The sequence below is a fragment of the Gracilinanus agilis genome, chromosome 1, assembly GCF_016433145.1.
Source record: "Gracilinanus agilis isolate LMUSP501 chromosome 1, AgileGrace, whole genome shotgun sequence".
Classification (NCBI taxonomy): Eukaryota; Metazoa; Chordata; class Mammalia; order Didelphimorphia; family Didelphidae; genus Gracilinanus; species Gracilinanus agilis.
The window spans coordinates 201,767,626-201,792,693 of NC_058130.1; the positions used below are offsets into that span (position 1 = coordinate 201,767,626).

The 25,068-nt window shown below is 49.4% G+C and overlaps 2 protein-coding genes across 4 annotated transcripts; both read right to left on the bottom strand.

Moving 5' to 3' along the window:
• Window positions 1-5,391: 5,391 nt before the first annotated feature.
• On the bottom strand, window positions 5,392-9,776 carry HSD3B7 (hydroxy-delta-5-steroid dehydrogenase, 3 beta- and steroid delta-isomerase 7). 2 transcript variants are annotated; one of them, XM_044659627.1, is made up of 7 exons: window positions 9,659-9,776; window positions 9,045-9,210; window positions 8,597-8,752; window positions 8,237-8,345; window positions 7,506-7,605; window positions 6,975-7,137; window positions 5,392-6,409 (listed from the first exon to the last, which is right to left on the bottom strand). In XM_044659627.1, the coding sequence occupies exons 2-7, from the start codon at window positions 9,202-9,204 to the stop codon at window positions 5,949-5,951; spliced, it is 1,149 nt and encodes a 382-aa protein (XP_044515562.1). In that variant the 5' UTR covers window positions 9,205-9,210; window positions 9,659-9,776; the 3' UTR covers window positions 5,392-5,948. The 2 variants fall into 2 exon arrangements, with proteins under 2 accessions (XP_044515562.1, XP_044515557.1); XM_044659622.1 differs by lacking the exon at window positions 9,659-9,776 and adding an exon at window positions 9,326-9,507.
• Window positions 9,777-10,891: 1,115 nt separating this feature from the next.
• SETD1A (SET domain containing 1A, histone lysine methyltransferase) lies at window positions 10,892-24,935 on the bottom strand. 2 transcript variants are annotated; one of them, XM_044659637.1, is made up of 18 exons: window positions 24,086-24,935; window positions 23,788-23,886; window positions 21,620-21,890; window positions 21,239-21,360; window positions 20,749-20,975; window positions 19,470-20,355; window positions 18,571-19,344; window positions 17,718-17,894; window positions 17,483-17,570; window positions 16,931-17,088; window positions 16,554-16,641; window positions 15,983-16,309; window positions 14,487-15,533; window positions 13,892-14,064; window positions 13,698-13,808; window positions 13,192-13,311; window positions 12,352-12,489; window positions 10,892-12,145 (listed from the first exon to the last, which is right to left on the bottom strand). In XM_044659637.1, exons 1-18 carry the CDS (start codon window positions 24,221-24,223, stop codon window positions 11,972-11,974), a joined length of 5,118 nt encoding a protein of 1,705 aa, XP_044515572.1. In that variant the 5' UTR covers window positions 24,224-24,935; the 3' UTR covers window positions 10,892-11,971. The 2 variants fall into 2 exon arrangements, with proteins under 2 accessions (XP_044515572.1, XP_044515568.1); XM_044659633.1 differs by having other exon boundaries at window positions 19,470-20,379.
• Between the last annotated feature and the right edge of the window lie 133 nt (window positions 24,936-25,068).

Genomic DNA, 25,068 nt, shown 5'->3' on the forward strand with positions numbered 1-25,068 from the left:
CCATCGGGGGGACGCTGGGCTTGTAGACCTATCCCCTCACTCTCCCCAAGACCCCCTCGCCAGAATGGGAGCAATACCCCTTCCCCCACGGATCCCAACCCCCCCCCCCCCGCTTTTCCCCAACCCCTCCCTCCTTCTTCCTCTCCAGTCTCAGCCCCTAAGATTGGATCCAGGCAGCCCCATCCCTCCCCTTCATCCCTTATGTCAAATTTCAGAGCCCTTTCCACCACCGCCAGTAATGTGGCCCTGAGCAATCTTCTCCCCACCCTACCTGCACCCTGAAGTGGGACCCACACGTCCCACGTCCCCCTCCGCATGTAGATTATAGCAGGCATGAGCCCTCGCCACCCGCCTCTCCCCACACTGGCCTAGCACCATGGGGGCCCACATGCTGGTGATGTGTAGGGTGGGCGCGTGTGTGCTTGGGTGTGCGTGTACGCTGGACCCCTCTCACCCCCTCTCCACACCCCCATCCCATGTGTCTGCCTGTGGCCTGAGCTGTTGTATACATCGTGGTCGAGTGTATTCCTCCATCGATCCCCACCGTGTTTGTCCAATACAGATTTTAGGGGCTCTGAGAGTGGGAGAAGGTGTGGGCACATCCTCACAGGCACTGACAAGGTTTGTCTGAGAGACAGCTTCTGCACTCCTCTCTCTCTCTCTGTCTCTCTCTGTCTCTGTCTCTCTCTCTGTCTCTGTCTCTCTCTCTCTCTCTCTCTCTCTCTCTCTCTCACACACACACACACACACATACACACACACACACGTCTGTCTGCTCATAAATTGTAGGTGAGATCCCGTGTGTGTCGCCCAGTTCAATCACCCAGGATGTACATAGACCACAGACCAGGCTGGTGTGTGCTTGGATACACACACACAGATGTAAATAATGTCACTTGGTTTGTATATAGAGACTCACTCATTTCTTCCCCATCCCGTGTAGGCAGTCATGGGTCAATGTGGACGCATACACCTTCCTGCTCTGTTTACTCATGCAATGTGTAGATACTTTTTGTGTTCCTTGTGTTGCCAGTCCTTGTCTCAGCACTATGAAGATTCTCCCTCTCTCTCTCTCTCTCTCTCTCTCTCACACACACACACACACACATACACAAATATTCCTCTACATTAGATGTATATAAATTATCTTTGCATGTGTGTGCATGCTCCCACACACAGTTACCTCCAGGGTGCGTGCGGAGTGTGGTTGTGTGTCATCTCCAGGCAGAGCCCACCGCGTTGTGTATAGAACATCCGTTTGTGTGGGCACAGAGATATATATTTCTATGACATAGTTATATATATTTGCGTGTATGTGTGTGTGTGTGACTCCATAGTATGTATACAACTTGTTGCGTATTACATACACACGTATATTGATCAGTACAGCCGTGTGTCCTGTATGGATTTGTGCGCATCTGTGTTATCTGAGATCATTCCCCCCTTCCCCAGCCCCAAGTCTGTACAAGTTCACGTGGAGATCCAAGCACAGACACAGAGACACGCAATATTGTGCAACCGGGCATTTTGCCACAAGATTGTGGATTCTTCACACACACACACACACACACACACACACACACACACACACACACACACACAGAGCCAGATTGCTCTCTGCACTGGGTCTGCCTCTAGCCTTCGTGCCGGTGCATACAGAGACACTGAAGTCCCAAAGCTGACGGGAACCTCACCTGGGTGACTGCATAACATGCTCACATGTGCTCACACACGCATGTATGCCAACATGCACCAGCATGTCTCTTGTTCGTCTGAGGGAGCTTGGGGGAAATGATGGGTGTGTCTATGCCATAAGCTCCAGTTCGGAGCCTGGTGGAGGGGGCAGACAGCCAAAGGCCTGGAAGCAGGATTTCTTTCTGTCCCCGAGGTCCCTTTTCTCCTATGCCCTCTCACTTTCGTTCTCTAGACCCAACACCCGTCTTTCTCCCAAGCGCGTGATGCCATCACTGCCGTGTCCCCTCCTTACTCGGTCCATGCCTCAGTCCCACGGGCCTCGGCTGCCATCCACAGCAGAGCTCCACATGCCCTGAGATGCACTCAGCCTACGCTCGAGCTCCATAGTTAGCTTTCGAGCCACGAAGCTATTAATTAGTTACTTTATTTTGCTCAGTATTTGTCTCGGTGGCATCAGGACCGCATTTCCCTGTGTATCAGCTGCCTTTGTTCTAAGGCCGTGCCTGGAGCATAGAACGGCTTGTATCAGGGCTGGGCATTCCTCTCCCCCCCTGCCCTACCCTCTGCTCCCTGAATGAAGTGGGGGCTGGCCGGGAAGTGCAGCTGCTCCGTGGGTAGGCTCTTCCTCCTTGGGATGCAGCAGGGCAGCGTGGGGGCAAGGGGGAACGTCTCCCCTGCCTTTACTCAGGGCCGTGCTTAGATGGAAACAGCCTGGGAGCTCACGATAGCTCGGCCTGGTTCTCTGCACCCACTGGGTGGCCAGAGCCAGGCTGGACCTCTTTTACGTAAGGTAGCAATAAATAATTCCCTGCCAGGAGAGACATGTCCTCTCAGGGATGGGCAGCTCTGCGTGTGCACGTGCATGTGTGTGCGTGTACATTAGTATGTGTGTGTATTCATGTCTTTGTTAAGTGTGTTCCTACACACACACACACACACACAAGCGAAGTATTTGCTCAGTATTTGTCTGGGTTGCATCAGGACCTTATCTCCAGGAATGCCCTCTCCCAGGCTGTAGGTATCATCTCCAGGGTCAGATATGGCTGTTTCATCACACAGGTGGATATGTGCCAACACTCGCACCCTCGGGTCACTGACGTCTTTCATTGCTTTGACATCTTTTCTCCATAAAGTTACACAATTCCCCCTTCTCCCCCCACCCCCAAGCACATGGACATGCCCGCTCGTGGATGTGTCTGGCCTTCGTGAGTCTACCCTCAGAGTGTGGCTAATTTGGGATTTTTAGGCCTGGCCGATCCCATACGGAACATCCACTCTAGGGGAAGTTGACATGTTAGTGCACTCCCTACATCCCACAACCTCTTTCTCACACATATAGGCATCACCCATTCCCTTGTCGGCTCAGGTGTGTTCACGTATGTAGATGATGGTGGCTGCGCCTGTTCTCAGCTGCTACTAAGCCACCATCTTCCCCCTTTGTCCACAGAAAGTTCTTTCTCCCACCCTGGTCTGTGGAGGCTTCTCTGTTTCTAGAAATAGGCAGAGACTTCTCAAAACAGAAAGTATTTGCTATCTAAACTCCTTTTCTCCCATCCGTGTCTCTTTGGAACCCTTTTAGCTGAGGCCTTTGTGGGAACCTAATAACCAAAACCCTTTTCTAGTTGGGAACCACTTGGTCCTCACATCCTTCACTCTTCCAGATTTAGACTGTCTTTCAGAGCTTCTTTGCCCTACCATCACCCACCTTCAGGCCCCCTCAGTCCCTGCTAAAGTCCTCAAATCAGGAAGGCCAGACCAGCCTAGGAGAGAGGCCAATGGATGCAAAAAGCAGAGAGACTACTCTCTGCCCACATGCACGTATACACATACTCGAACATGTAAGGAAAGGAACCTCAGTGTAGTGGAAAGAGCCCTGGAATAAGCATTCAGGAAGCCGTAGGTTCAAATCTTGGCTCTGGCACTCAGACTGTGACATTGGGCATGTCTCTTTTCACTTCTCCCTCTTTGGGCTTCAGCTTCCTCCCCTGGAAAAATGAAGGTGTTGGACTAGATGATTTCTAAGGTCCCTTTAAGTTCTGACATTCTGTGATTCTTCCACATACACATATGTAAACACACATTTTCTTGCCCACTCTGTGTTCAGAGACAACTCCCACAGGGTGCCGATTCTCCATCACCTCACCCTGTGCCGTCTCTGTGGTAGAAGTGCCCATCTGCCCATCCTGTGTTTGCTGATGGCCCTATTTCCAGTTCTTCCACTCCCCCATTGAGGGTTTCCATAAGAAGCCCAGAGAACCCCTCCTTTCAGCGTCTGGGTATTCCTGGGTTCTGGGAGCTTATGCCCCAGCGATCCCACTACATTTCTCAGCAGGTCCTACTCGCCTCACCCTGGGGTTTTTGGCCTATGGTCTGGGGGTGTGGTAGAAATGGTCATCAGAGGCATGTGTCCATTCATGCTATGCTGCTTGTGCCTGTGTGTGCAGGTGTCTTGTCTGGGTACAGATGTGTTTGCATGTAAATGGAAAGGTGTGGGCAGCTGTCCACACAACGGAATACCCTCAGGGGATGTGGGCATCAGCCGGATCTCTTAAGTCTACAGCCCTCCATGGATCCTGTCCACATGCATCCACGGGTTCAGGCTGGCTTGGGGGAGGTGCTGGAGGGGGTGGCACCTCCCCCAGTTCTGCCTGTCACTAAGCACACTGTGTGTACATCCCATGTGCCCGTGGGTCTTTACACACACTCCCAACGCGCTCCAAGCGCGTCTACACTATGTGTCTATGCATTCCCCCACCCTTCCCCATCCAGCTCTCTCCTCTGCCTCCCCAACCTTTCTCCAGCCTGACCCGCATCGAAGGACACGATGGATGGACGGCCCCAGGCTCTCCTCACCGCCCCACTCCCCACCCCCGCTGTGCAGCCGTGTGCGTTGGCGTGTGTTTCCGTGTCGCTGGCGTGTCGCGTGATGTAGCCGTGTTTGCCGACATGAGCCCTTGCCTCCCCCCACCCCACTCCCCTCGTTTCTCCCGTTGGTTTCTAGAGCTCTTCTCATCCTCCGCCCACCCCATCTCCCCATCCTCCCTTGCCCCACGCAGAGCGAGGCCAGGGCGCCTGGGACGCCGGGGGTTGGGACCAGGACACCTGGATCCTGAGAAGGAGAGGGATGCGGCAAGGGTAGAGGACTGAGGCCGGGGAACGCTGCCCAGATCCTGGGCTGATTCTGGTCTCGCCTCTTCGCCTCTCTCCTCTGGTCTCTCAAGGCTCCTCCCTCTCTCCCCCCTTCCCAGCTCCATTCCGCCCCCGGACGCATCCTCACCATCGGTGCCCAAGAAGCAAACGGAAAAAAAAAAAAAAAAAAAAAAAAAGGAAAATAATCACCCTGACCCCACCCCCTAGCCTTGCATGTCCCGTCCCGAGACCTTCCCACCCTGGGCCGGGCCGGGCCCCCACGGGAAAAATAGCAAACGTCCAGCCAGCGGGTCAGCCGTGTGCTGCCTCTCCTTCCCCTCCCCGTTGCGGGGGATGGGGGTCGCGATGGGGCAGACGGGGTGAGGGGATGGAGGTGGGGCGGGGAGGTCAGCGGGATGGGCATATGACCCGGGAGGGGGGGGGTGGTCCACGCATGGGTGAGCTACCAGTTGGGCACACTGAGCGTTGCTGATGCCGGAGGCAGGACAGCCAATATGGTGCAATCCTTGCCCTGGGTCTGAAGCCAGTTCAAAAATTTAGACTAGAGGAAGGGCAAATATGTTTAATTTCAAAATCTTTGTTGGGAAGGATGGCGGGAGGAGCCTGTTTCGTGGGGAGTCCTGAGGGAAGGACAAAGTGGCCAGGAGCTTAATAGAATGTGTCAGGGCTTGGGGTGGGGGCACCAGGAGTTTCAGATTCAAGGACCAGGGGTACTCTTGGGAACCCGGGGAACTGCTGTCCCTGTGCAGAGGGGGTTGGGTCACTGACTGGAGTCACTGCAGGGGTTCTAGAACCTAGGGACACCTCTCCCAAGGCTGGGTCTCTTCCGGCATAGTAGAGAGGGCTAGGTATCCTCTGGATGGATGGGGGGCAGGGAATGGCATTTAGCATCTGCCTTCTCCCAGCTCTGGGCCCTGGGAGTAGGTGTGAAATTTCCCTCAGCAGAGTTAGAGAAAAAGATGTAAAATTTTGAAACTTGCCATGCCTTGGTCCTGGGGTGAAAAAGTCCCTGGATAGGGGCAATCGTGGGAACCCAGGGTAACCTTAATTAGCACTAGGTCACTAAATGGGAACAGCCCATGGCTGGGATCAGAGGATAGAATCTAGAGCCCAGGATCTCCTGCCTTTGGGGCCTGGCCATGGGGAAGGGGATCAGGGCACCCCTTTCTGGTCTTTACCCAGGAAACAGTGCGGTCTCTACTGTCCTCCCAGTCATAGAGGGGCTGATAGCCAAAATGCTTCTGGGCTTTGTCTGTCTGCACAGTGAAAGTGGTGTTTGACAAGGCTAGAGTGTAGGGGTTGAATAAAGGTGCATAGACCAAGAAGGGCCGGAGTAGCCACTGCAAGAAAGCATTGAGAGTGGCCAAAAGGAACAAGACGAAATAGGGAAGAAGGGGCCGAGTTCCCAGGATGCGAATGCCACAGCGGCCCAGGATCTCCATGTTGAAGTCTTCATAGCTCTTATAAGGGGAGTTGTCATAGCAGAAGTAGACTTGCCCACCCATGGTGGTGGCCCTGGAGGCTAACTCTCTAGCTGCCAGCACATGCATCCATGCAACATTGCCTGAGGGGAGAGGTCCCATCATCTAACCCATTAGCCAGTCCTTTCACATAGATGCTGCTCAAACACCTAAGAGCCCTGTCCACACTCCAGAGATCCTGCAAACAACTGATTTCTGCCTTTGACTACCGAGTCTTTGACTACCCCAGCCATGGTCCTTCTCTTATAGCCCTTTTCCTAGGTCTGGTTCTTGCCAGAAGAACACCCACCCCCCAGCCTTCACCCACATCCAGAATGTGGCTTCCCCAGGCCCAGCCCTAATCTGGCCTTTGTCTGCCTAGATCAATGGTTGGCAACCTTTTTGGCCATGAGAGCCTTCCTTTGGAAGGAGGAGGATGGAGGCGGAAGGCGCTGGAATATGGGGTGGGGGCTGAAGGGCCCCCTGGGGCACATCCTGGGGCTTTGCCTGGACTGGCTGGTCCAGGAGGTGGAGCCGGATATGGCTCCAGAGCCATACGTTGCAGACCTCTGGCCTAGATGTTTGTTTCCACACATCTGTGGCCTTCACCTCATGTTTACACTGTTCAGCACCCAACCCTCTCCTCCAACCAGAGGGCTTTTTCCTCACCTACATAAACTCTGCCATGTTCCACAGAGGGAGGGATGGCCCTGAAAAGCCACCCACCAGTGCGCCGGGCCTGGTGGTAAAAATCAAGCATGAGCTGGTGGCCTTCGCCATAGATTCCCGTGGGACGAAGAGAGCATGTCACCAAGGGAAGTCCACCACGGACCTGAGCAAGAGAGAGAGCTATTGAGACCCAAGCTTCCTGCCCCTCCCCACCAGCCAGCTCCCTCACTACTTCTTTTGTACGCTGTAATGGAAGCAAGTGGGGCAGTCCTGTGCCCCCAGTTTGCAAGTCGTTGGGCATCTTTTAGTGGCCTGTTTCTTCTACGTATGAGTACATACAAGAAGGCTCATCTTGGTGTCTTTGAAAGAACCCTGTCCTGGGGATCAGAAGACCTAAATTATAGTCTCAGCTCTGCCATTAACACTGTTGTGACCTGGAACCAAACATTCCTTTTTTGGACTTCAGTTTTTTCTTCCATAAATTTAATGCCCTCAAAGCTCCAGACAACCCAAACAACTGAGCCTCCTTACCTTTCTCCCATTGGCCTCAATGATCAGCCTCTCTGCCTGGGCCTTGCTTCGAGGATAGGGCTCTTTATGTATTACCTCATAGTGGGTGTCCTCATTGCCCCTGGATGTGGATGAAAATTCATAGTCTTCAGCCAGTCCCTTCACCCCATTGGGATACATTTACTATTTATCTCAGTATTTAAATATACTTTCTATGTGTTTCCAATTGTCCAAATCCTTTACAATCATCTTGTTTTCTTCACAATTACCTTTTAAAATAGATACAACGATTAGGATGGGATTCATTTTTCAGATGAAGAAGACCATATGGTAGAGTGGACAGAAAGCTGATCTTGGAGTTGGAAAGGTCTGAGTTCAAGTCCTAGCTGACACTTTGAGACCTTGGGCAAATCCCTTAGCCTCTTATTACCTCGGGCAACACTCCAAGATTAAAAGTAGTATTGTCCATCTGTCCCTCCATATCAGGAATCCCCTGCACGCATGAAACTGCTGATAAGAGGCAATGTGCTCAGAGTAGCAGAGCCAGATCTAGAACCCAGGTCTTCTAGGTTCAGGGTCTCTTCCTGGTCCAGAGATTTTCCCACCATGCCATTCTCACATAATTCTGCTTGAAAGTTTACAAAGGGCTTCTAGTCACCCTCAGCAAGTCAGGGAGATGAGCACATTATCATTTTCTAGCACAGGCAAGACTCCTGCAGAAGGGAGGGATGGGGAGGGGACATAAGGTGTACCGGTAGAACGGATGTCCCTTGCTGTTGGGCCCCAGGGCCTCCATGCTGCTAGTGTACACCAGGAACCGAGTTCCAGTCTGCACACAGGCTTCAATCACATTCTGAGTCCCTGGGGGAGGGGGAGGAGGTAGAGCCTTGTTCTCCTTTTTTCCCAGCTTCCCTCCTGTCCTAACTACTTCCTCCCCACCCCCCACCTGTTCCTTGCCCCCTGCTCCCTACCTCCCTAGCCAAACTTTCCTTGGCCTGAATTCCCGGGGAAAACCAACGGATGGGAGGGAGAGGGTTCATTGCCCAAGTTAGGGAGGGAGCCACATGAATGGATTAGGCTGGGCTGGCACCCTGGGTGTAAGGAGCCCTCACCCTGCACATTAACCCTGTAGATGACCTCTGGGTCCACGAGGCCCCACACATCCACCAGCCCGGCTATATGAATGACTATGTGGGCTCCGGCTACAGCTGCCACCACATCCTCAGATCGAGTCACATCCCCCTGGATTGGGATCACCTGCACGGGCCCTGAGGGAAAACAGACATAGGCCTCACGTGGCGTGTTTCCCTCAGCCCTTCCTGGCCATCACCACTGGGGTAACACCCTCCAGATCTGAACTTTCCATCCATGAGTCACTCCCCCCATCCAGATGCAATCCAGTCATAAACACGGCCCCCCAAGAGGCCTGGAGGGAGAGGTTGGGTTGCCTCCCTTTGTAATGGGGATTACGGAAAGGCTTCTTGGCCTGGAGTAGGAATGGGGGCTGGGGATTGGATAGGAGGGTCAAGGATAGGTCCAAAGTACTCTCTCTTCCCTCACCAGAGTTTAGCGCCTCCAGCCAGGGCCCCAGGTGAAGGTCAAACACCCGAAGCTCTCTGAGTCGGGATTCCCGCTCCAGCAAGAGCCTAACCACATGTTCCCCTAAGAAGCCGCAGCCCCCTGTCACCAGGTATGCCAGATCCCGGTCTCCGTCAGTCATATCTAACTGCAGTGGGAGAAACAAGTCAGGCTGGCCCAGCCCCCCCCAAACTCCACCAGGGGCTATCTCTGCTCCTCCCAGATGGCTCCTTTGTGGTGGCCAGGAGCCCAGTCATACTCACCGGTGTCCCGAAAACGCTCATCTATGACTCGTAAAGATGGAATGTGCACATTCGGGCCAGAGCTAGACCCAGCCTGGCTTTATTGTCCGACAAAACCAGGAGCCACCGGCCAATCGAGGGATGGGGGTGGGGTGGGACAGGAGGGAAGGGAGGATTCTGTGCCTGGTAAACTCTTTAAATCCCAACACTCTGCTCCCAACTCAAGCTGAAGAAATCGGGTGGGAGAGATGGGAGCTGTGGGTGGGCAGAAGATTGTGGAGAGGGTTGTATGAAAGTAAAGAGGGGAGACAGGTGAAGGATTCTGGGGGCCCACTAGGCATGAGAACCTCCTACCTGCAAGAGATCCACTCGGCAGAGGTCCGTCAGCTTGTGAGACAATTCCTACAACCCTTTAGGACCAAACCTTGGCCACTCCACTTTTTCAATAGGACTCAGCTCCCCTTCCCCTGCCTTTTCCGTCCTCCTTCCCCTATCCCAGCTGCTATCCTAAGTACAGCCCCTTCTACGAACCAACCAACCTACAGTCCCCAGTGACTCCCATTCGCCCCGCCCTCTCCTCTGGAGGAGAAAGCACCTCCTGCTGACCCAGACTGGCCACTGCATCTGCTAAGCTGCCGGACCAGGGCATGGGATCTGTAGTGGCGGCTGCCCACCATCCCTCAATTCCTTGACCCCCAAGGTTGGCGCTGTCTGTATTCATGAAAAAAAGGAAGGGATGCTAAGAAGGGGAGAGACAGTTTGAAGGTTTCCGCTGTTGACCCATCACTACTGGCCATTCTATTTGCTTTGACTGATTTTCCCCTAAGGCAGGGGGAGGGGTTCTGGTAAGGGAAGCTAGGATGGGGAAACCGCAGAACCCATTCACATAATCTTTAGCAAGAAGTTAGATACCATCAGCTAGTCCGTGGGCAAGTTTCTCTGCAGAGGAGGAACATTCCAGCATCTAACTGATGGAGAGATGAACAAAGGTGCTTGGACTTACCACTTCCTATTCCCCTCTACACATTTTTTTTTTTAAACCTTTACCTTCTGTCTTAGAATCAATACTGTGTATTGGTTCCAAGACAGAAGAGTGGCAAGGGCTGGGCAGTGGAAGTGAAGTGACTTGCCCAGGGTCACATAAATAGGAAGTGTTTGAGGTCAAATTTGAACCTAGGACCTCTTGTCTCTGAATCCACTGAGCCACCTAACTGCCCCAATAATAGATGTTTAAAAAAACCCAAACAACCCTTCTCTTCCATTTTAGAATCAATACTGTGTATTATTTCCAAGGGAGAAGAGAGGTAAGAGCTAGGAAATGGGGGTTAAGAGACTTGTGCAATCACACAGCTAGAAAGTGTCTGAGGTCAGATTTGAATCCAAAACCTCATCTCCAGACCTGGCTCTCTATTCCCACTCATCTAGCTACCCCAAAAAGATGATCTTTAGGGTTCATTCCTGCTCTAAATCTTTGATCCCATCTTACCTGTACTTGCATATCTCAAAGAACTAATCCTATCTATTCCTACATAAACACCAGGTAATATGGCCAAATTCCAACCATCAAAATCATAAAGGACTGACAACTTTTGTACAATAAAGTTTAATCACAATTATAAAAATGTGGCGTCGGGTCCGAGGCATCCGCGCTATTAACATATGTACAAAACCAGGCCAACAGGAGTGGGGAGGATAGAGCTGGGGTCAAACCCTGGGGTCCTCTGCCATCTGCCTTCTCCCAACCACTGGCCAGCTGTGCAGCCACTATGAGGTGGGAGTTAGAACAGGCCTTTTGAAGAACAGGACAGAGGCAGCTTAGGGGGGGAACAAGAGACACCCTCCCATGTCCCAACCCCCCTCCTCCCCTAGGCCTGGCCTTGATGCCTCTAAAGCCCAAAGTGAAGGCCAAGGTTTCAGATAACCCCTTGTGGCCCCTTAAGTCTAGTATGGTCAGACAATAAGGCCAGGGGAATCAATAGACCCTGTCTTCCCTGGTCTGGGGGAGAGGAGGGAGTATTAATACCAGGGAAGGGAGAGATTCCCAGCTGGGGTCCAGGAAAGAGCTCTCCTGAGGGGGGGGAAATATGGCCAGCTGCTCCAGAGACCCCAAAATGTAGAGGGAGGAGAAAAGGGGTACAGGGGAATAGTCCCCAATAAAACAAAGTGGGGGGATAGGAAAGTCCTTTCCCCCCTCAAAGAACAGCATCTGTACAGGCCGGCACCCCAGGTTTCCACAGGAAACAGCCGCTAGCAGCTACAAAACATTTACAGTTTCTTCTCCGAAAAGAAAAAAAAAGTGGGGGGGCAGAACCTGCCTCATGTTTAGGGCATTCCCCACAACCCAGAATCTGGGAGACCCATTCTCTCCACAAGTAGGGGAGTGGAAACACTCCATTTCCCCCCCCCCCCTGTATCTAGGTTCCTAAACGGTGGGGTAGATTTTCTTTGCTCATCCAGCGAAGAACTCATGCCCTGTCTCCCTCTCCCACCTGACCTTGGGAACTACAGGAAATGGAGGCTCAGGGTCTAAGTCTGGACCCCAGAATATAAATCAAAGGGCAATTCAAGCCCTAGCTGGTTCTCTAGCTTTGTGGTAGGAATAAATTAGGGGCATGTGTTTGTTGGAGGAGGGGGTGGTAGGGTAAAGCCAGCCCCTCCATAAGGCCCTTAGTTGAGGGAGCCCCGGCAACTTTCAGTGCCACACAAACATGGGATCTTGTTGTCTTCCAAGGGGAATTTGTAGTCATAGGTTATCTCTTCATCCACCCCAATTGGCTGCTTGGAGTAGATTACAATTTTCTTCTGGGCTTCAATGGTGATCACCTTGGCATAGCAGTTGGGCTATAGTTGGAGAGAAGGAGTTATTTATTAACTTTGACTTTTTGGTCCCTTCGCTTACTGCAGGTTTCTCTCCCCAAAATCAAATGTCCCAAATCATGTATCCCCCTTTCTACACCCACGTCTTGCTCTCTAGTTTCCTTAAAAGTACCCTCCTAAACCCAAATAACTAGTCCTAGACCAGTCCATGCCCAAGCCCCAGCTCTCACCGTGCAGCAGTGATTGATAAATCTTGCCAGATTTCCACATTTTGTGGCATCAATGATGGTGTCATGGTCCACTCGAAAGAGATAGCTACTGCCAATGCCCTCCTGCACATACCGTTTCTCCCGCATGTCAGCCACCACCTGACAAGTCAAGCATCAGAAAAAGTTTTCAAAAGAAAACCAAGATCTTCCTTCTTGCATTACATTCTTCCCCATCTAAGTCTTTGAAGCTTTCAGTACAAATGACATTAGAGGTCAAGCTGGTTATCCAAGCACACTTCATTTACATTTGCCTTGACATACTAGACTTTCCACTATTTAGGCCCATGACAGCCTACTCTGCCTCTGGTCACTCCATAAAACAATCCCCACCCCCCACCCCCCCATACCCTGTCTCTCCAAGCCTGTCATATTTATCTTTTTCCATCATGAAAGAGCTCCAAAAATTCTACCTCCTCCACAAAGCATTCCCAAGGTGACATGGAAGACATTTGCTTCCATTTATTCATCCACACAATTCTTCAGGTGTATATATATTTTTATGGAGGACATACCCTATGTATGTATGTGACTACAAATCACTTAGGCTTAATCACTTTTTTTAAAACCCTTAACTCCCATCTTAAAATTGATACTGTGATTTTGCTCCAAGGCAGAAGAGTGGCAAGGACTGAACAATGGGGGTTAAGTGGCTTGCCAGGGTCACGCAGTTAGGAAGTGTATTCATATTTGAACCTAGAACCTCCTGTCTTTAGACCTGGCTCTGAATCTACTAAGCAATCTAGCCTCCCCTAAAACCTTAATATTTTTATGATGGTGGTAAAGGCAAGTTAGCTTGTTCACCTGACGTATGTTCTGTCCCACATACTCTATAACCATCTCATCAGCTGCAATGGGCTCCATTGCAAAAAGACCCCACTCATGGATCCGGCTCCTGCCAAATCGTAGTTTTTTCTTCCGAAACTACAGGGGTAGGGGAGAAGACAGGAGAGAGAAATCAGGTATAAGGGATGCCATTCAAGCACTGCCTCTTTCCCCACTGCCCAATCCAACCTCCCTATTATGTATGTTACTGCTCAGCATTTTAGGTACACAATTAAGGGTGTGGTGCTTGGAGGACTGTGCCCCTCACACAATAAAAGGCCAATTTTCTCCTTTCCTTTTTATTCCAAGCTTTCCCCAATTCCTTGCTTTCCACATTTTGTTTTGTTTTGTTTTAAACCAAAGCTCTTCTCCATCCCTGAAACTCCACCCAGTCACTTAAGGCTTCTGTCTTGCTATGGCTATCACCCCTCAATGTCTCAGAGTATGCCCCTCTCTCCTAACCCCTCAGCCAAAGCTATTCTCACCTTGAGCTGATTCAATTTTAGCAGGTCACTGTCCACAATGGCTGATGTGCCAATGGCACTCAGTAGTCTTCGCTGCTCTGATCTTCTTTCTGACAGCACTCGGTTTGTCCCCTGGGAAGAAAAAGGACCTTATCAGTAGGGAAGTCCAAGGCAAAGAACAAAAACTGGTCAGCTGCAAAGAATGGCATCCTTACCTGGGTGTCTGAGCCCTCTAGTTGACGTGCAGAGACAGGACAGACATCCAAGTACTTATCCTTTTCTTTCTTACTGATGGGGTAGTAGCCTTCGCTGCGAGCTGAGCCAGTCTGATGCTCCCGGGGCCCATCGAAGGGCTTTCTCTTACGTTTGGGAGTGGTCAAGTTGGTGAGTGAGATGAGGTTAAGGAAGAAAACAGGTTCTTCAGTGGCCTAATCCCAATCCCTACAGAAGCTCAAGAAGAGTTTGTAGCCCTGCCTGGCCACCCCCCAATCTGGAAGGAGAGCAACCTGAACTGGTTATGAGTCAATGCAGGAGAAGGTAGGTTGTGGGGAAAAAGGGTAAGATATGCCCAGTCCTAATAACCTACCAACATTTGTCACAACACAAATCTTGAAAAGACCACGGAAACATGTGTTAGGCAAAGAATGAAATGAAATGAACAAAGATGAAGGTGAAAAGTAGCAGACAAGAGAGACTTTAACAATGGAGTCACAGAAATATCTTTCAAGAAGGAGCAAAGGTGAACCTTGGGACTTTGGGTACAGTCACTCCCATATCTGCTAGTCCCTGCCCCACAGAGATCTAGGATATTGGTGTGATGGACCCAGTGGGTATCATTAAGCCAGTCAGCTCCACTGTCCTGCTGCAGCAGCCTCTCATACGTGAGTCTTAAGTAGCCCATGTCCTCGGCATCAAGCCCGGAATTCCAGATGTCGTACAGGATGGTCATCTGCTCAAACTCACTTCGGGGCTCGTAGCTGGGTGGGGGTGGTGGGGCAGGTGGCAGGGGCTGTCGACGGTGCCTGGCATGGGATCGAAGGCTCCTTCGCCTCAAGGCTCCTTCCCCATCACTGCTACTGCTGCTACTTTCAGATGATTCAGACTCCTCCTCTTCTTCTTCTTCCTCCCCCTCTTCCTCCTCCTCCACCTCAGCGACCACTACCTCAGGGGCTTCTAGAACCTCATCAGCAGGTGAGCTGAAGACAGTGGCAGGAGAAGGAAGTGGTTCCAGGGGTCTGGAAACTGGGGTTGGGGGAGCATGCCGGACAGCCAAAGCATAGTTATGCTCCAGAAGAACGTGAATAACTGAGGGAACTGTTGGCCCTGAACGATCAGCCTCATCTGAGGTTTCTGTGGCCTCAGAATCATCCCCTACAGGTAGAACTACCAGCCCTCGCCGAGCTGGAGCTGGAGTGAGGGCCAAATCTGCCAATACTGCCAGGTCTACTTCAGTCCCCGGTTCTTCTTCTTCTGGCAGACGACCCCGACCTCCACTCCGGTTCCGCCCCACCCGGGATCCATCCTCTGGCCAGCTCTTGACCAAAGAAGCATGGTCCAAGGGCAGATTTCGAATGGTCCGATCCCCACCCCGGGAGATTTTTCGGGAAAAGGGACCAGGAGGCTTAGCTGGAGGTGGAACAGGTGGGGGAACCTCAGGGGTTGGGGCAGTTGGGGTTTCCTCTGATGCAGAGAAGGAGACTGTTTTCCGGCGCTTCTTCGGTGGCGGGAGAAGTGGGATAGGAGATGATGGACACTCTTCAGGCCGGGGTGCAAGAGGTAGGGGAGGAGAAGCTTGGGGGATAGCTGGTGGCTCTGGGGGATGCTGAAGGGTCTCAGGCAGTGGCTCCTCAGGAGGACCTGGTGAAAGGGAAGTGGTAAAGAAAGAATGAAAAACCCAACTTTCAGGTTGATAGGTTCTTGTAATGAGCTGGTGTTTATCCCCGCGCTATGCCAGTTACACAATCATACTAATATAAGGACCACTTCAACTCAGTGGGGTACAATATCATAGGATCAAGCGTCACAAGGGACCTTAGGTGAAGGTGGTCTAATTAAACAATGTCATTTTACATATGAGAAAACTATGTAGGAAGGAGAAATGGCATTTTCAAAGTCACAAAGTTAAGTGAGAGAATAAGGATTAGAACCCAGGTCTCCTGGCACTAGGCCTGAGGGTTCTTTCTACCACTCCATATATGATTTCTGCATTCTTGTTTCCTTTATTCACTTGAAACTCAAAAGTCCTCTTTTCAAACAGGGTGTAAATACAGGCTGTTTTCAGTCTACTCTCCCATAAATCTACCCACCTAGAGGCCTCACTGGGGCCTTCTCCAGCTCAGAAACAGGCATTACAGGTGAGACTGAAGTCTTCTCTTGTTCTGGCTCCTCCACAGAGGCAGGAAGGTCTGATGGGATGTCCCGAGAGGGTGACAAGGCTGAAGAAACCATTGATGGCTCCTCTTCCTCTTCTTCAGATGCAGAGGAGGAAGATGAGGAAGAGGAGGAGGATGAAGGGCTTGAAGAAGAGCTGCTAGAGGAGCTGCCACTCTCAGAGTCTGAAGTGCTGTCATTCTCACCTTCTGATTCAGGATATGGAGAATACTTGGAGGAGGACGCACTTTCCTCATCCTCACCTGAAAGTCCAGTCAAGAAAAGGTAAAGAAAAGGCAGTCAGGATAGAAGAGTAGGCCCCATCTAGAGCTCATTATACTTAACAGGCCAAGGATATGGTCCAAAACTTCAAGGGATGCTGAGAATAGGAAGAACCTAATGCTGTAACACTGAAACACAGGGCCTTGGGGAGGGGACAACTGACTGTGTCTACAGTTGTCCCTCTGCCCTCCCCTTAAGGCTTCCAAAAGGAGAGCTTTGATTCACCTCCAGATGCCTCTGCCTCCTTCTTACTGGCCTCCATGGTTTCACTGTGCTCTTCCTCCTCTTCCTCCTCCTCCTCATCTTCTTCATCCTTAGGAAAAGAGTCAAAAATAAGCAATTCTGATTCTCCAATCTTATGGAGTAGGATCTAAGCCCATAACCAGAATGGGGTATTACACAAAGTCAGTGAGACTTCCTAGAATATGTATGCCAGCATTATTCCCACTGCTCAGACTGAAAAAGCAAAACATGGCTGGCTCTTTGAAAGGGAGAGATGATCCACTAGGGAAAGAGGACCCAAGACAGCCAATTCACAGACAAGCCCAGAGATATGTAGCTGATATACCCAGGCTCCCCACCAGCAAAGACACTTCACTTACTTTGTCAGAGGAGGACTCTTGGGATGCCTCTTCCCCTTCACTGTCTAGAGCAAAAGGTTTTCGGTGTTTGCCCTGGGCCTTACTCCTTTCCTCTTCCCGCTTTGAGCCCTTCATTCCTGGACGACTTGATTCTCCAGCTTCCTTATCTCGATCAGGCTCTAGAGATCAATGTTATTATGGTAATATATTATCAAGAATAATTCCTAGTATTTGCCTAATGATTGAAAAACTTTCAAACAACATTTCATCTTTTATGGTAATGAAATATATAGTGGAGAAGTTATGCCTATTTACAGGAGGGAAAATGGATATACAATGAAAGTGATTTGCTCAAAGCCTAAGCAAATCAGAAGTAGAACCAAGGCTAGATCCACTTGGTTTCCAATCCAGAGAAATGCTTCCAAGAACTATTCTATCCAATTCCCAAATCTCCTCACTATATAACTCCTCTGGACAGCTTGGCCCAAGTCTCTAATTCTCTCTCCAAAGTTTCCCTCTCCTCACAGAAACTTGATATTCTGTCTAGCTTGTCCTCCAGACTAGATCGCTTACCATCATCATCCTCTTCAGCTGGGGTGGAAGGCCTAGGCCGTTTCTCTTCACCACCCTCTGAAATTTCAGATGGCTCTTTCCGCTTTACCTGCAATAAGGAGAGAATAAAGAAAAAGACACATGCTATCCTAGATTCCAGACAAATTCATTTCCCTACTTCCAACTCTTAAGATGAGAACTCTCATCATCCCCCTTTTTTTCCAGCTCAGATTCTAGGACTCCCAGTTTCCAGCACCTTGAATGAAGGTAGTCGAAGTGCTCCTCGAAGCCCAGAGCCAAATCCAAAGCCCTCAAGCCCTGAAGCACCCCCACTCTTGGCCCAGTCCACAAGGGAGAGCAGCCCAGGCTCCTTTAGTTTTGTCTTTTCCTTGTCTTCCTCTTTTGCCTGTTGCTTGGCTGCATTCTGGAAAGGCTGTGAAGAAGGGATATGCAAGTATGAACACTGAGTAATACAGCATCTTACCAAATTGATTCCTTTCATCCAAAAAACCATTCCCAGATCCTATGTGTTTTCCTCCAATGTTTTCCTTTAGCCTCTTCCCCAAATTTCTGCTTCCCTCTTTTAATTCCTATTCATCTCTTAAAACCCAAGGACAGGACTATGGAATCCCAGAGATAAAGGTATCTTTTCTAGTCTAGCCTTGACCCAAAGCATCCACCTCATCTCTGACCTCTTCAAGAGCGATTTCCTAGACACTGCTTTAATATGATGAGTGGCTTTTCATTATCAATTCATTCCATTTTTGGAAAGCTCCAAGATTTTAGTAATTCTTTAGATTGAGCTGAAAGCTGCCTCTTAATAATGGTCACCACTGATCTTCATTCTGAAGTTACATTACAACCTTTGGGAAATTAGAAAAGAGTCAATCATGTCTCCCCTACTGCCCATCCCTTGGGGAAGTCTCTTTTCCAAACTAAAAATACTCTCAATTCCTTCAGCCATTTCTCATAAAACCATCATTCAAGTGCTTATTAGCTTCACTTCTCCTCTCAGCACCCCAACACACACACACACACACACACACACACCACACACATACATACACACACACACACACACACAGATCCTCAGCAGCCCTCACTCTTACCTTGGCCTTTTCCTCTTTACTTTCCCACCACTGGTCAAAAGCTCCAAAAGCTACATTCTCCACCATCTTGCGATTAAGGTCTCGCTGCATGATGTTCTTCATCTCTTGCACTAGGGTAGCCAGCACCCGACCCACTGTGCCAGCAGGAGGTGGCGCCTTCCCCTCTGTCAGTTCTACATCTTCCCCAGAAGTTGGGTGTTCCTCCTCCCCTAAGGCAGAGGATGAAGGCAAGGGCTCTGCCTGCAAGGGCAGGTGATATGTCTCACGGGCATAAGACCCTCGGTTCTCCTGTCCAGGGGTATACAGAGTATAGGGTAATGTGTAGGCAGCTTCTTGATGTGGAGGGAATGGAAGGAAATGTTCGCCAAAACCTCCACTAGGCGGGGCTGCTGATGTAGCAGTTACCCCTGTACCCTGCCGCAGCTGGTGCAACCTGGTCAACATTTGGGTCTGCATCTGGAAGGACATGGGCATCCCTCCCCACTGAGCCCCAAGTCGGTCCATCAGCTCAAGGGAGTTGACAAAATCATAGATGTGGGGGGGAGGGGGAGGGGGAGGAGGATACTCAGGGGGTGGAGGGGCCTCTGGCCGCGGTGGGAGGAGGTAGGCAGGCTGATGGGGATAGCCCAGGGGAAGGGGAGCCAAAAAGGGGGGAGGGGGAGGTGGTGGTGGTGGAGGAGGTGGTGGTTGTGGCGGTGAAGGGGCTGTTGGGGGTGATCCTCCACCATCATCATCTGAGATTTCCATGTCCTCGCCTGAAGAATGAAGAGAGGCCTAGGAGAATATGGGGAAGAGAAGGGTTAGAAGGATTTTACTCTCCCAATTCACTGGTTTTCTTTTTTTAAAAAAATTGGGAAGCCAAGATTCCCTCTCAGAACTCAGGCTTTTTCTCTTCTCACCTGGTCCTGTCCATTTGCTGTGGGAGACTCTCCAGTAGTCCCAGGTTCAATGCTCCCCATAGGAACAACATCCTCAAAATTTGCAGGCGCTGGGGGAGGTGTGCAAGGCCCATGAGTTGGTCCCAGGGGGACCTCACTCCCAGTTTCTCTAGCCCCAGGGCCCAAACTATTGCTGTCCTCTTCTTCTTCTGTGTCTGAGGCCAGGAAGGAGAACTTAGATCGCTGTTCCTTCAGCAACATTTCAATCCGGGAATCTAGGCTGCTGTGCTGGGCAAAGGGCACACTCTCATTGGTGATCTCTGGAGCAGGTGAGCAAGATCGAATAGGAGATGCTGGTCGAGGTGAACTTCTGGCTTCCTCTTGTTCAGGGCTGGCTCCCCCACCTCCTCCACCACCAGGTTCTGGAGGCTCTGGAGGTGCAGCCTCTGGGGCAGGAGGTCGATAGTCCTGGTCAGCAGGGCGACTGGGCTCAGGGGGAAGGTAGGAGGTATAGGAGGGTGGGAAGCGCTCAGGGAAAGGGGTTGCTGGGGACTCCTCCCGGGGTGCACGTCGGGGTGGGTAAGAGGCATGGCGCTGGTATCGGCTACTGCTCTCAAAATATGCTGGATAATGTGAGTCAGAACTACGGTAATGTGAAGAAGAGGAGGAGGAGGAGGAAGAGGAGGAGGAAGAGGAGGAGGAAGAGGAGGAGGAGGAAGAGGAAGAGGATGATGACGTTGATGAAGATGATGATGAAGATGATGATGAGGATGACGATGAAGAAGAGGCAACAGTGGTAGCTGAAGAAGAGAAATGACGGCGGGAATAGGAGTCCTGATAGCTGTTCTCTGACCGACGAGGCTTATAGGAAGAAGAGGTGGTAGAAGAAGAGGAATCTGGATGGTAACTGGAATAGCCAGGAGTTCCTTGCCTAAAAGAAAACATAAAAGGTCAAAAAGGAATCAGGATAAAAAATCCCATTCTATGCTTATGTGGCATCAAACCCAGGTATTCTAGTTGCGAGGCCCTGAAAATCCATTTAAAAATATGGTTCCCATAAGAGCCAGGCTTCCCGTATTCCTAAAACAGACTGTAAACTCCCTGAGTCCAAAGACCACGTGTTCCACACAGCACCTGGCACAAGGCCTCGCACACAGAGTAGATATTCAATAAATGTTTTGTTTTTTTTTTTTTGAAATAATAACAGAAGCAAACCCCTCAGACTCAGATGTTTTGCCTTCCAAGCATAGTTCCCAGACTTCAGTAGCTGAGGGAACCCAGGTATTTTTTCCTTCAATACCTGCTGGAATAGGCAGAGTCCTGGGAATATGGGGTGCTGCCCCGAGAGGTATAAGGCGTCCCTTGAGAGGATTGTGGCGTGAACTGGCCATAAGAGGAAGGGGTGTCTTGCCGGCTACTAGAGTAAGTTGTGTCCTGAGAGCAGGGTGTGCCATTGCCAGGTGTGACTGGCACAGAAGTGCTTGATGGGTAGGCTGAATCAGATGAAGGCCGGCGTCGAGATTCCGTCTTGGGAAAAAGGGAGAAAAGAAAGTTAATAGTACACTCACTGCCCCCTCCTGGCATCAAGTTCTACATCTTCTTAAAAAACCCAAGCACTTTTCCCTAGGCCCTTCCTCCTTACATTTAGTTTTGTTCCTCACTTCAAAGTCCTTACCAGTCTTTCCCTCTTCAATCTTCTAACTACGCTGAATCCAGTCCTCTCTAAGAATCCAGGCATCTTGCCTCCCAGAATCTAGATGGTCCAAATCTAGGCAGTGCCAGCTTCTTACCGTCTCAGTGGGTATCCCAGATCCTTGGAACTTCTCATTCAAGGCCTTGCCCTCTGTGGGTACTGTTTGAGGGGTATAGGAGCCATTGACAATCAGCTCATAGTATTTCATCCGTTGTTGCCCTGGAAGACAGGAATCAAAAAAGTCAGTCCAAATAAGTGGAACATACTAGCCCATTCTCTTTTTGACAGTCCAGTTTCTCTCTCTCTTGCTTTAAATTCCCATCTTTATTTTCTCTTGGTCTTAGCACACTAAGGTCAAATTCTTTTACCCATCTCTAACTTTGGGATCTCAATTCTTCCACCTTTCCCAATTATCTAGATTTTTTTTTTCTCCAATAGGAACAGACCAGGATTGTATAAGAGAGGGAAGGGACATCACCTTTGATGTCAAGCTGGGCGTGGATGATATTGCCCATGACCGGGGTGTGATGGAGGTGTTTTACAGTCTCTTTGGCACCCCGAGTACTAGCAAAGAGCACTCGGGCTAGGCCTAGATGCTTTCGGGTTCGGGGGTGCAACAGGATCTCCACCTCCTCCACTTCTCCATACTTGCGGCACATGTCCTTCAGGAAGGTCTCTCGAACGTTGTCATTCAGCCGGGCAAAGGTCACTTCCTTCAGTGGGACCTGCCCAATGTAGAACTCATCAAGCTGTAGAGGGGAAAGCAGGAGCTGGGTCAGGGCCCAGAGTCACCCTTGGCATGGAGTAGAGGCTTCAGGAAGATCTGGTCATGGACAAGAGGCAGAGCCATAGGACACTGAGCCTTGGTCCAATCCGTAGATTCACGTGCATGTGTTGTGAGCAGGGGGGACAGGGAAGAGGATCTGAGCAAGATGATTCCATTTTACAAAAATGTGAAACAATGGGTCTAAGATTTCCCTTGCCTGTGCTTCTCCTACTGTGAAGTGAATGTAGGAGCCAAAAAAAGAAACCTCAGAAAGTCATAGAAGAAAGACCAAAAAGGCATCAAGAGGAAAGTGTTTACAAGTCAGTCCCCAAGATGGGGAAACAGTCAAGGCAGTGGAATCCTATGAAAAGACATAGAATACAGAATCTGAATTGGGAGTAGCTTCATAAGTTATCTAGCCCAATATGATTCTGTATAGGAAATCCTTCTTTTTAAAAAATTAGTTAATTAATTTTTTTACCAATTACACATAATAACAAATTTCCATATAGGTTTTCTGAATATGATCCAAATTATCTCCCTCCCTTCCCAGGGTTGGCAAGCAATTCAATCTGGGCTATACATGTATTATCAAGCAAAACATATCTCCATATTATTCAAATTTTTAAGTGAATAATCTTGTAAAACCAAAACCCCAAAACATATTGCCCAAATAAACAAATGAAAAATCGTAAGCTTTCATTTGCATTCTTACTAGGAAGCTCTTCTATGATATCTTTGACAAGTGTTCACCTTCTAGAGATTGGGAGTAATATGAAATTTACTTCCTCTATTCACTTTTGGACAACTCCAATGACTAGAATAATTATTTGAGGTATCAAGGAGGTGGAGTAGATAGAGCACTAGCCTGGAGTTAGGAAGACCCAAGTTTAAATCTGGCCTCAGACACTTACTAGCTGTGACCCAAAGGAGGTCATTTAATCTCTGGTTGTCTCTATTTTCACAATCATCAAAATGGGGATGATGATAATACCTAAGGTTGTTTTGAGGGCCAAATAAAATAATATTTGTAATGTGATAAACACAGTGACTGGCATATTGGAGGTACTTAATTAATATTAGAAACAGTGATCATGTTTATTTCTACCCCCTACCCTCCAGCCCTCCTTTCTTTAGACTAAACACCCACAGTACCCTCAAATCTTGAAGGTAATGGTTTCAGATTCCTCCATCATCCTTTAGAGATCAAAATCATTGCCTTTCTAAAAATGTGGCACCCAGAACTAAACATTACTCCAGATATGTTCTGATCAAGACAAAATATAGGAGAAACATAACCCTTCTCATTCTAGACACTGTTTCTATTGAAGCAACCCAAATTAAATTAGTTCCTCATTTTGTGAGATCTGCAACTATGACAAACAGGCCAAGGATGACCATAGGACTATATGATAAAGCAACTTCTGGGACTCGAGTCTTTAATATCATCTATATTAACTAAGCACTGAAGTTAGCAATGGAATTAAAAGATAGAGCTGCTACCACTTGGGATATCATCATTTTTCATACCACACAAAACTCAAACTCAGAAATCATATAAAATAGATTTCTTTCCTGCTCTCATTGTTGATTCAGGTCCCATCAGAGTGTCAATCATTCCTTCTCCAAAAGGTCAAGGCCTGCCCTTGTCCTAACTAGAAAACAATAACCAATCATAACTACTCAAGAAAGCCCACTCAGGAGTTGAATTATGAGTTGCTAGGTCAAGATGCTTCACTCAATTATTCACAAATGCTATGTACAGAGCTCTTACTCTTGCTCAAAGCCAAGCCCTTTCTCTGACCACTACATGGATCTGTACACTTCTTTGTACCTCTCACCCTACATAAAAACTATCAGATAACAAAAGATAGACTTACCTTAAACTTAGGAACTGGGAGGGAAAGGTCCCTGTTTTTAGACCAGGTGAGTCGTTGACGGGGGTCTTGGAGCTTGCTAACAATCTTGTAACCTGCATCCTAGGAAAAGAGATAGGGGAAGGCAATTTAATCACTTTGGCAGAAACGATTTAAGAACTTAGGCTCAGAGTTGGCTGAAATGTAGGACTGCCAAGTATCCAAAACAAGAGCAGAGTACAAAAAGTAGAAATTTTGGGAGACAATGATCTACCCAAGAATCTTGGGTGGTGAGGAGATCAGTTTAGGCAAAATAACTCACATTGACACTGAAATGAATTCCATCATAGCGGTAAACCTTTTGTGGGAGTCGGTGCAGTGCGGGGTCCACGATGAGTTTGTAGTTTCTCCACTGGAAGTTGGGGGGCTTTTGCCCATCTCCCCCTCCTTCCTGGTCCATCCTGGCTCATTTACACTATAAACAATTAAAGGAAAGGTGAGGCTTTTAATTCCCTGAGCTTTCCTTCACCCCTGTCTATACCCACAGTCTTCCCAGGGCCCCAAGTCATCCCCCATTGACAACCACACCCCTTTAGGACTCCACTTTGTTCTCCATAAATACACATACCACTTTCATTTGAAGTACCCCACAGAGCTTCATATATACCTGTCCAGTCTTCCTCCCTCTCCAACACATCCCTCTCCCCATAACTATTCTCTACTGCTTCCTTTCCCCACTGCCACCTATGTTTCCAAACCTCCTTTAATACACATTGAATAAAATCCTAACCTCATAACCTTCCTTCCTCCATATTTCTTTTCTTTCATATACATACATTCGCAGAATGTCCTTTTTCCCCTTTCCAACTCTCCTCCCTCTCCTTTCATCCATAATTCCTTCCATACATTCTCCCACAGCTCCCTTTCTCCAAACACATGCAACTTTCCCCCATTGAAAACCTCTGACAAATACCTATCGCCACAAAACCTTCTTCCCTAATACAACTCAGCCTTTACCTTACCCCAAACATGTTCTGTCCTTATAAATACCCCCTACAGTCCCCTTCATCACCACAAAGGTGGCCCCTCTTCCATGTCTATCCTGCACACTTCCTCGGTCTCAATCTGCCTCCTCCAGAAGCAGCCCTAAGAGCCCCTTCCCCAGATCCACAACACGCCCCCCCCCCTCCCGTGCCTGCTAAAGTGCCTCCCGAGCCCTATACAAACACGCCTCGCTCCCACCCTCAGCCCCCTTCCCCAAATGCCCTGGGACACTTCCTTGCTCAAACTCCCTTAAAAGACCCC

Coding starts and splice junctions, on each gene's coding strand:
- HSD3B7 (XM_044659622.1), bottom strand. CDS start 9,346: ATGAGCGTTTTCGGGACACCG. Junction 8,753..9,044: donor GCTGGAGGCGCTAAACTCTG/GTGAGGGAAGAG, acceptor GTTTTCCCTCAG/GGCCCGTGCAGGTGATCCCA. Junction 8,346..8,596: donor CTACAGGGTTAATGTGCAGG/GTGAGGGCTCCT, acceptor CCCCTCCCCCAG/GGACTCAGAATGTGATTGAA.
- SETD1A (XM_044659633.1), bottom strand. CDS start 24,223: ATGGACCAGGAAGGAGGGGGAGATGGGCAAAAGCCCCCCAACTTCCAG. Junction 16,310..16,553: donor GGAGGCAGAGGCATCTGGAG/GTGAATCAAAGC, acceptor CTGGACTTTCAG/GTGAGGATGAGGAAAGTGCG. Junction 12,146..12,351: donor TTATCAATCACTGCTGCACG/GTGAGAGCTGGG, acceptor CTCCAACTATAG/CCCAACTGCTATGCCAAGGT.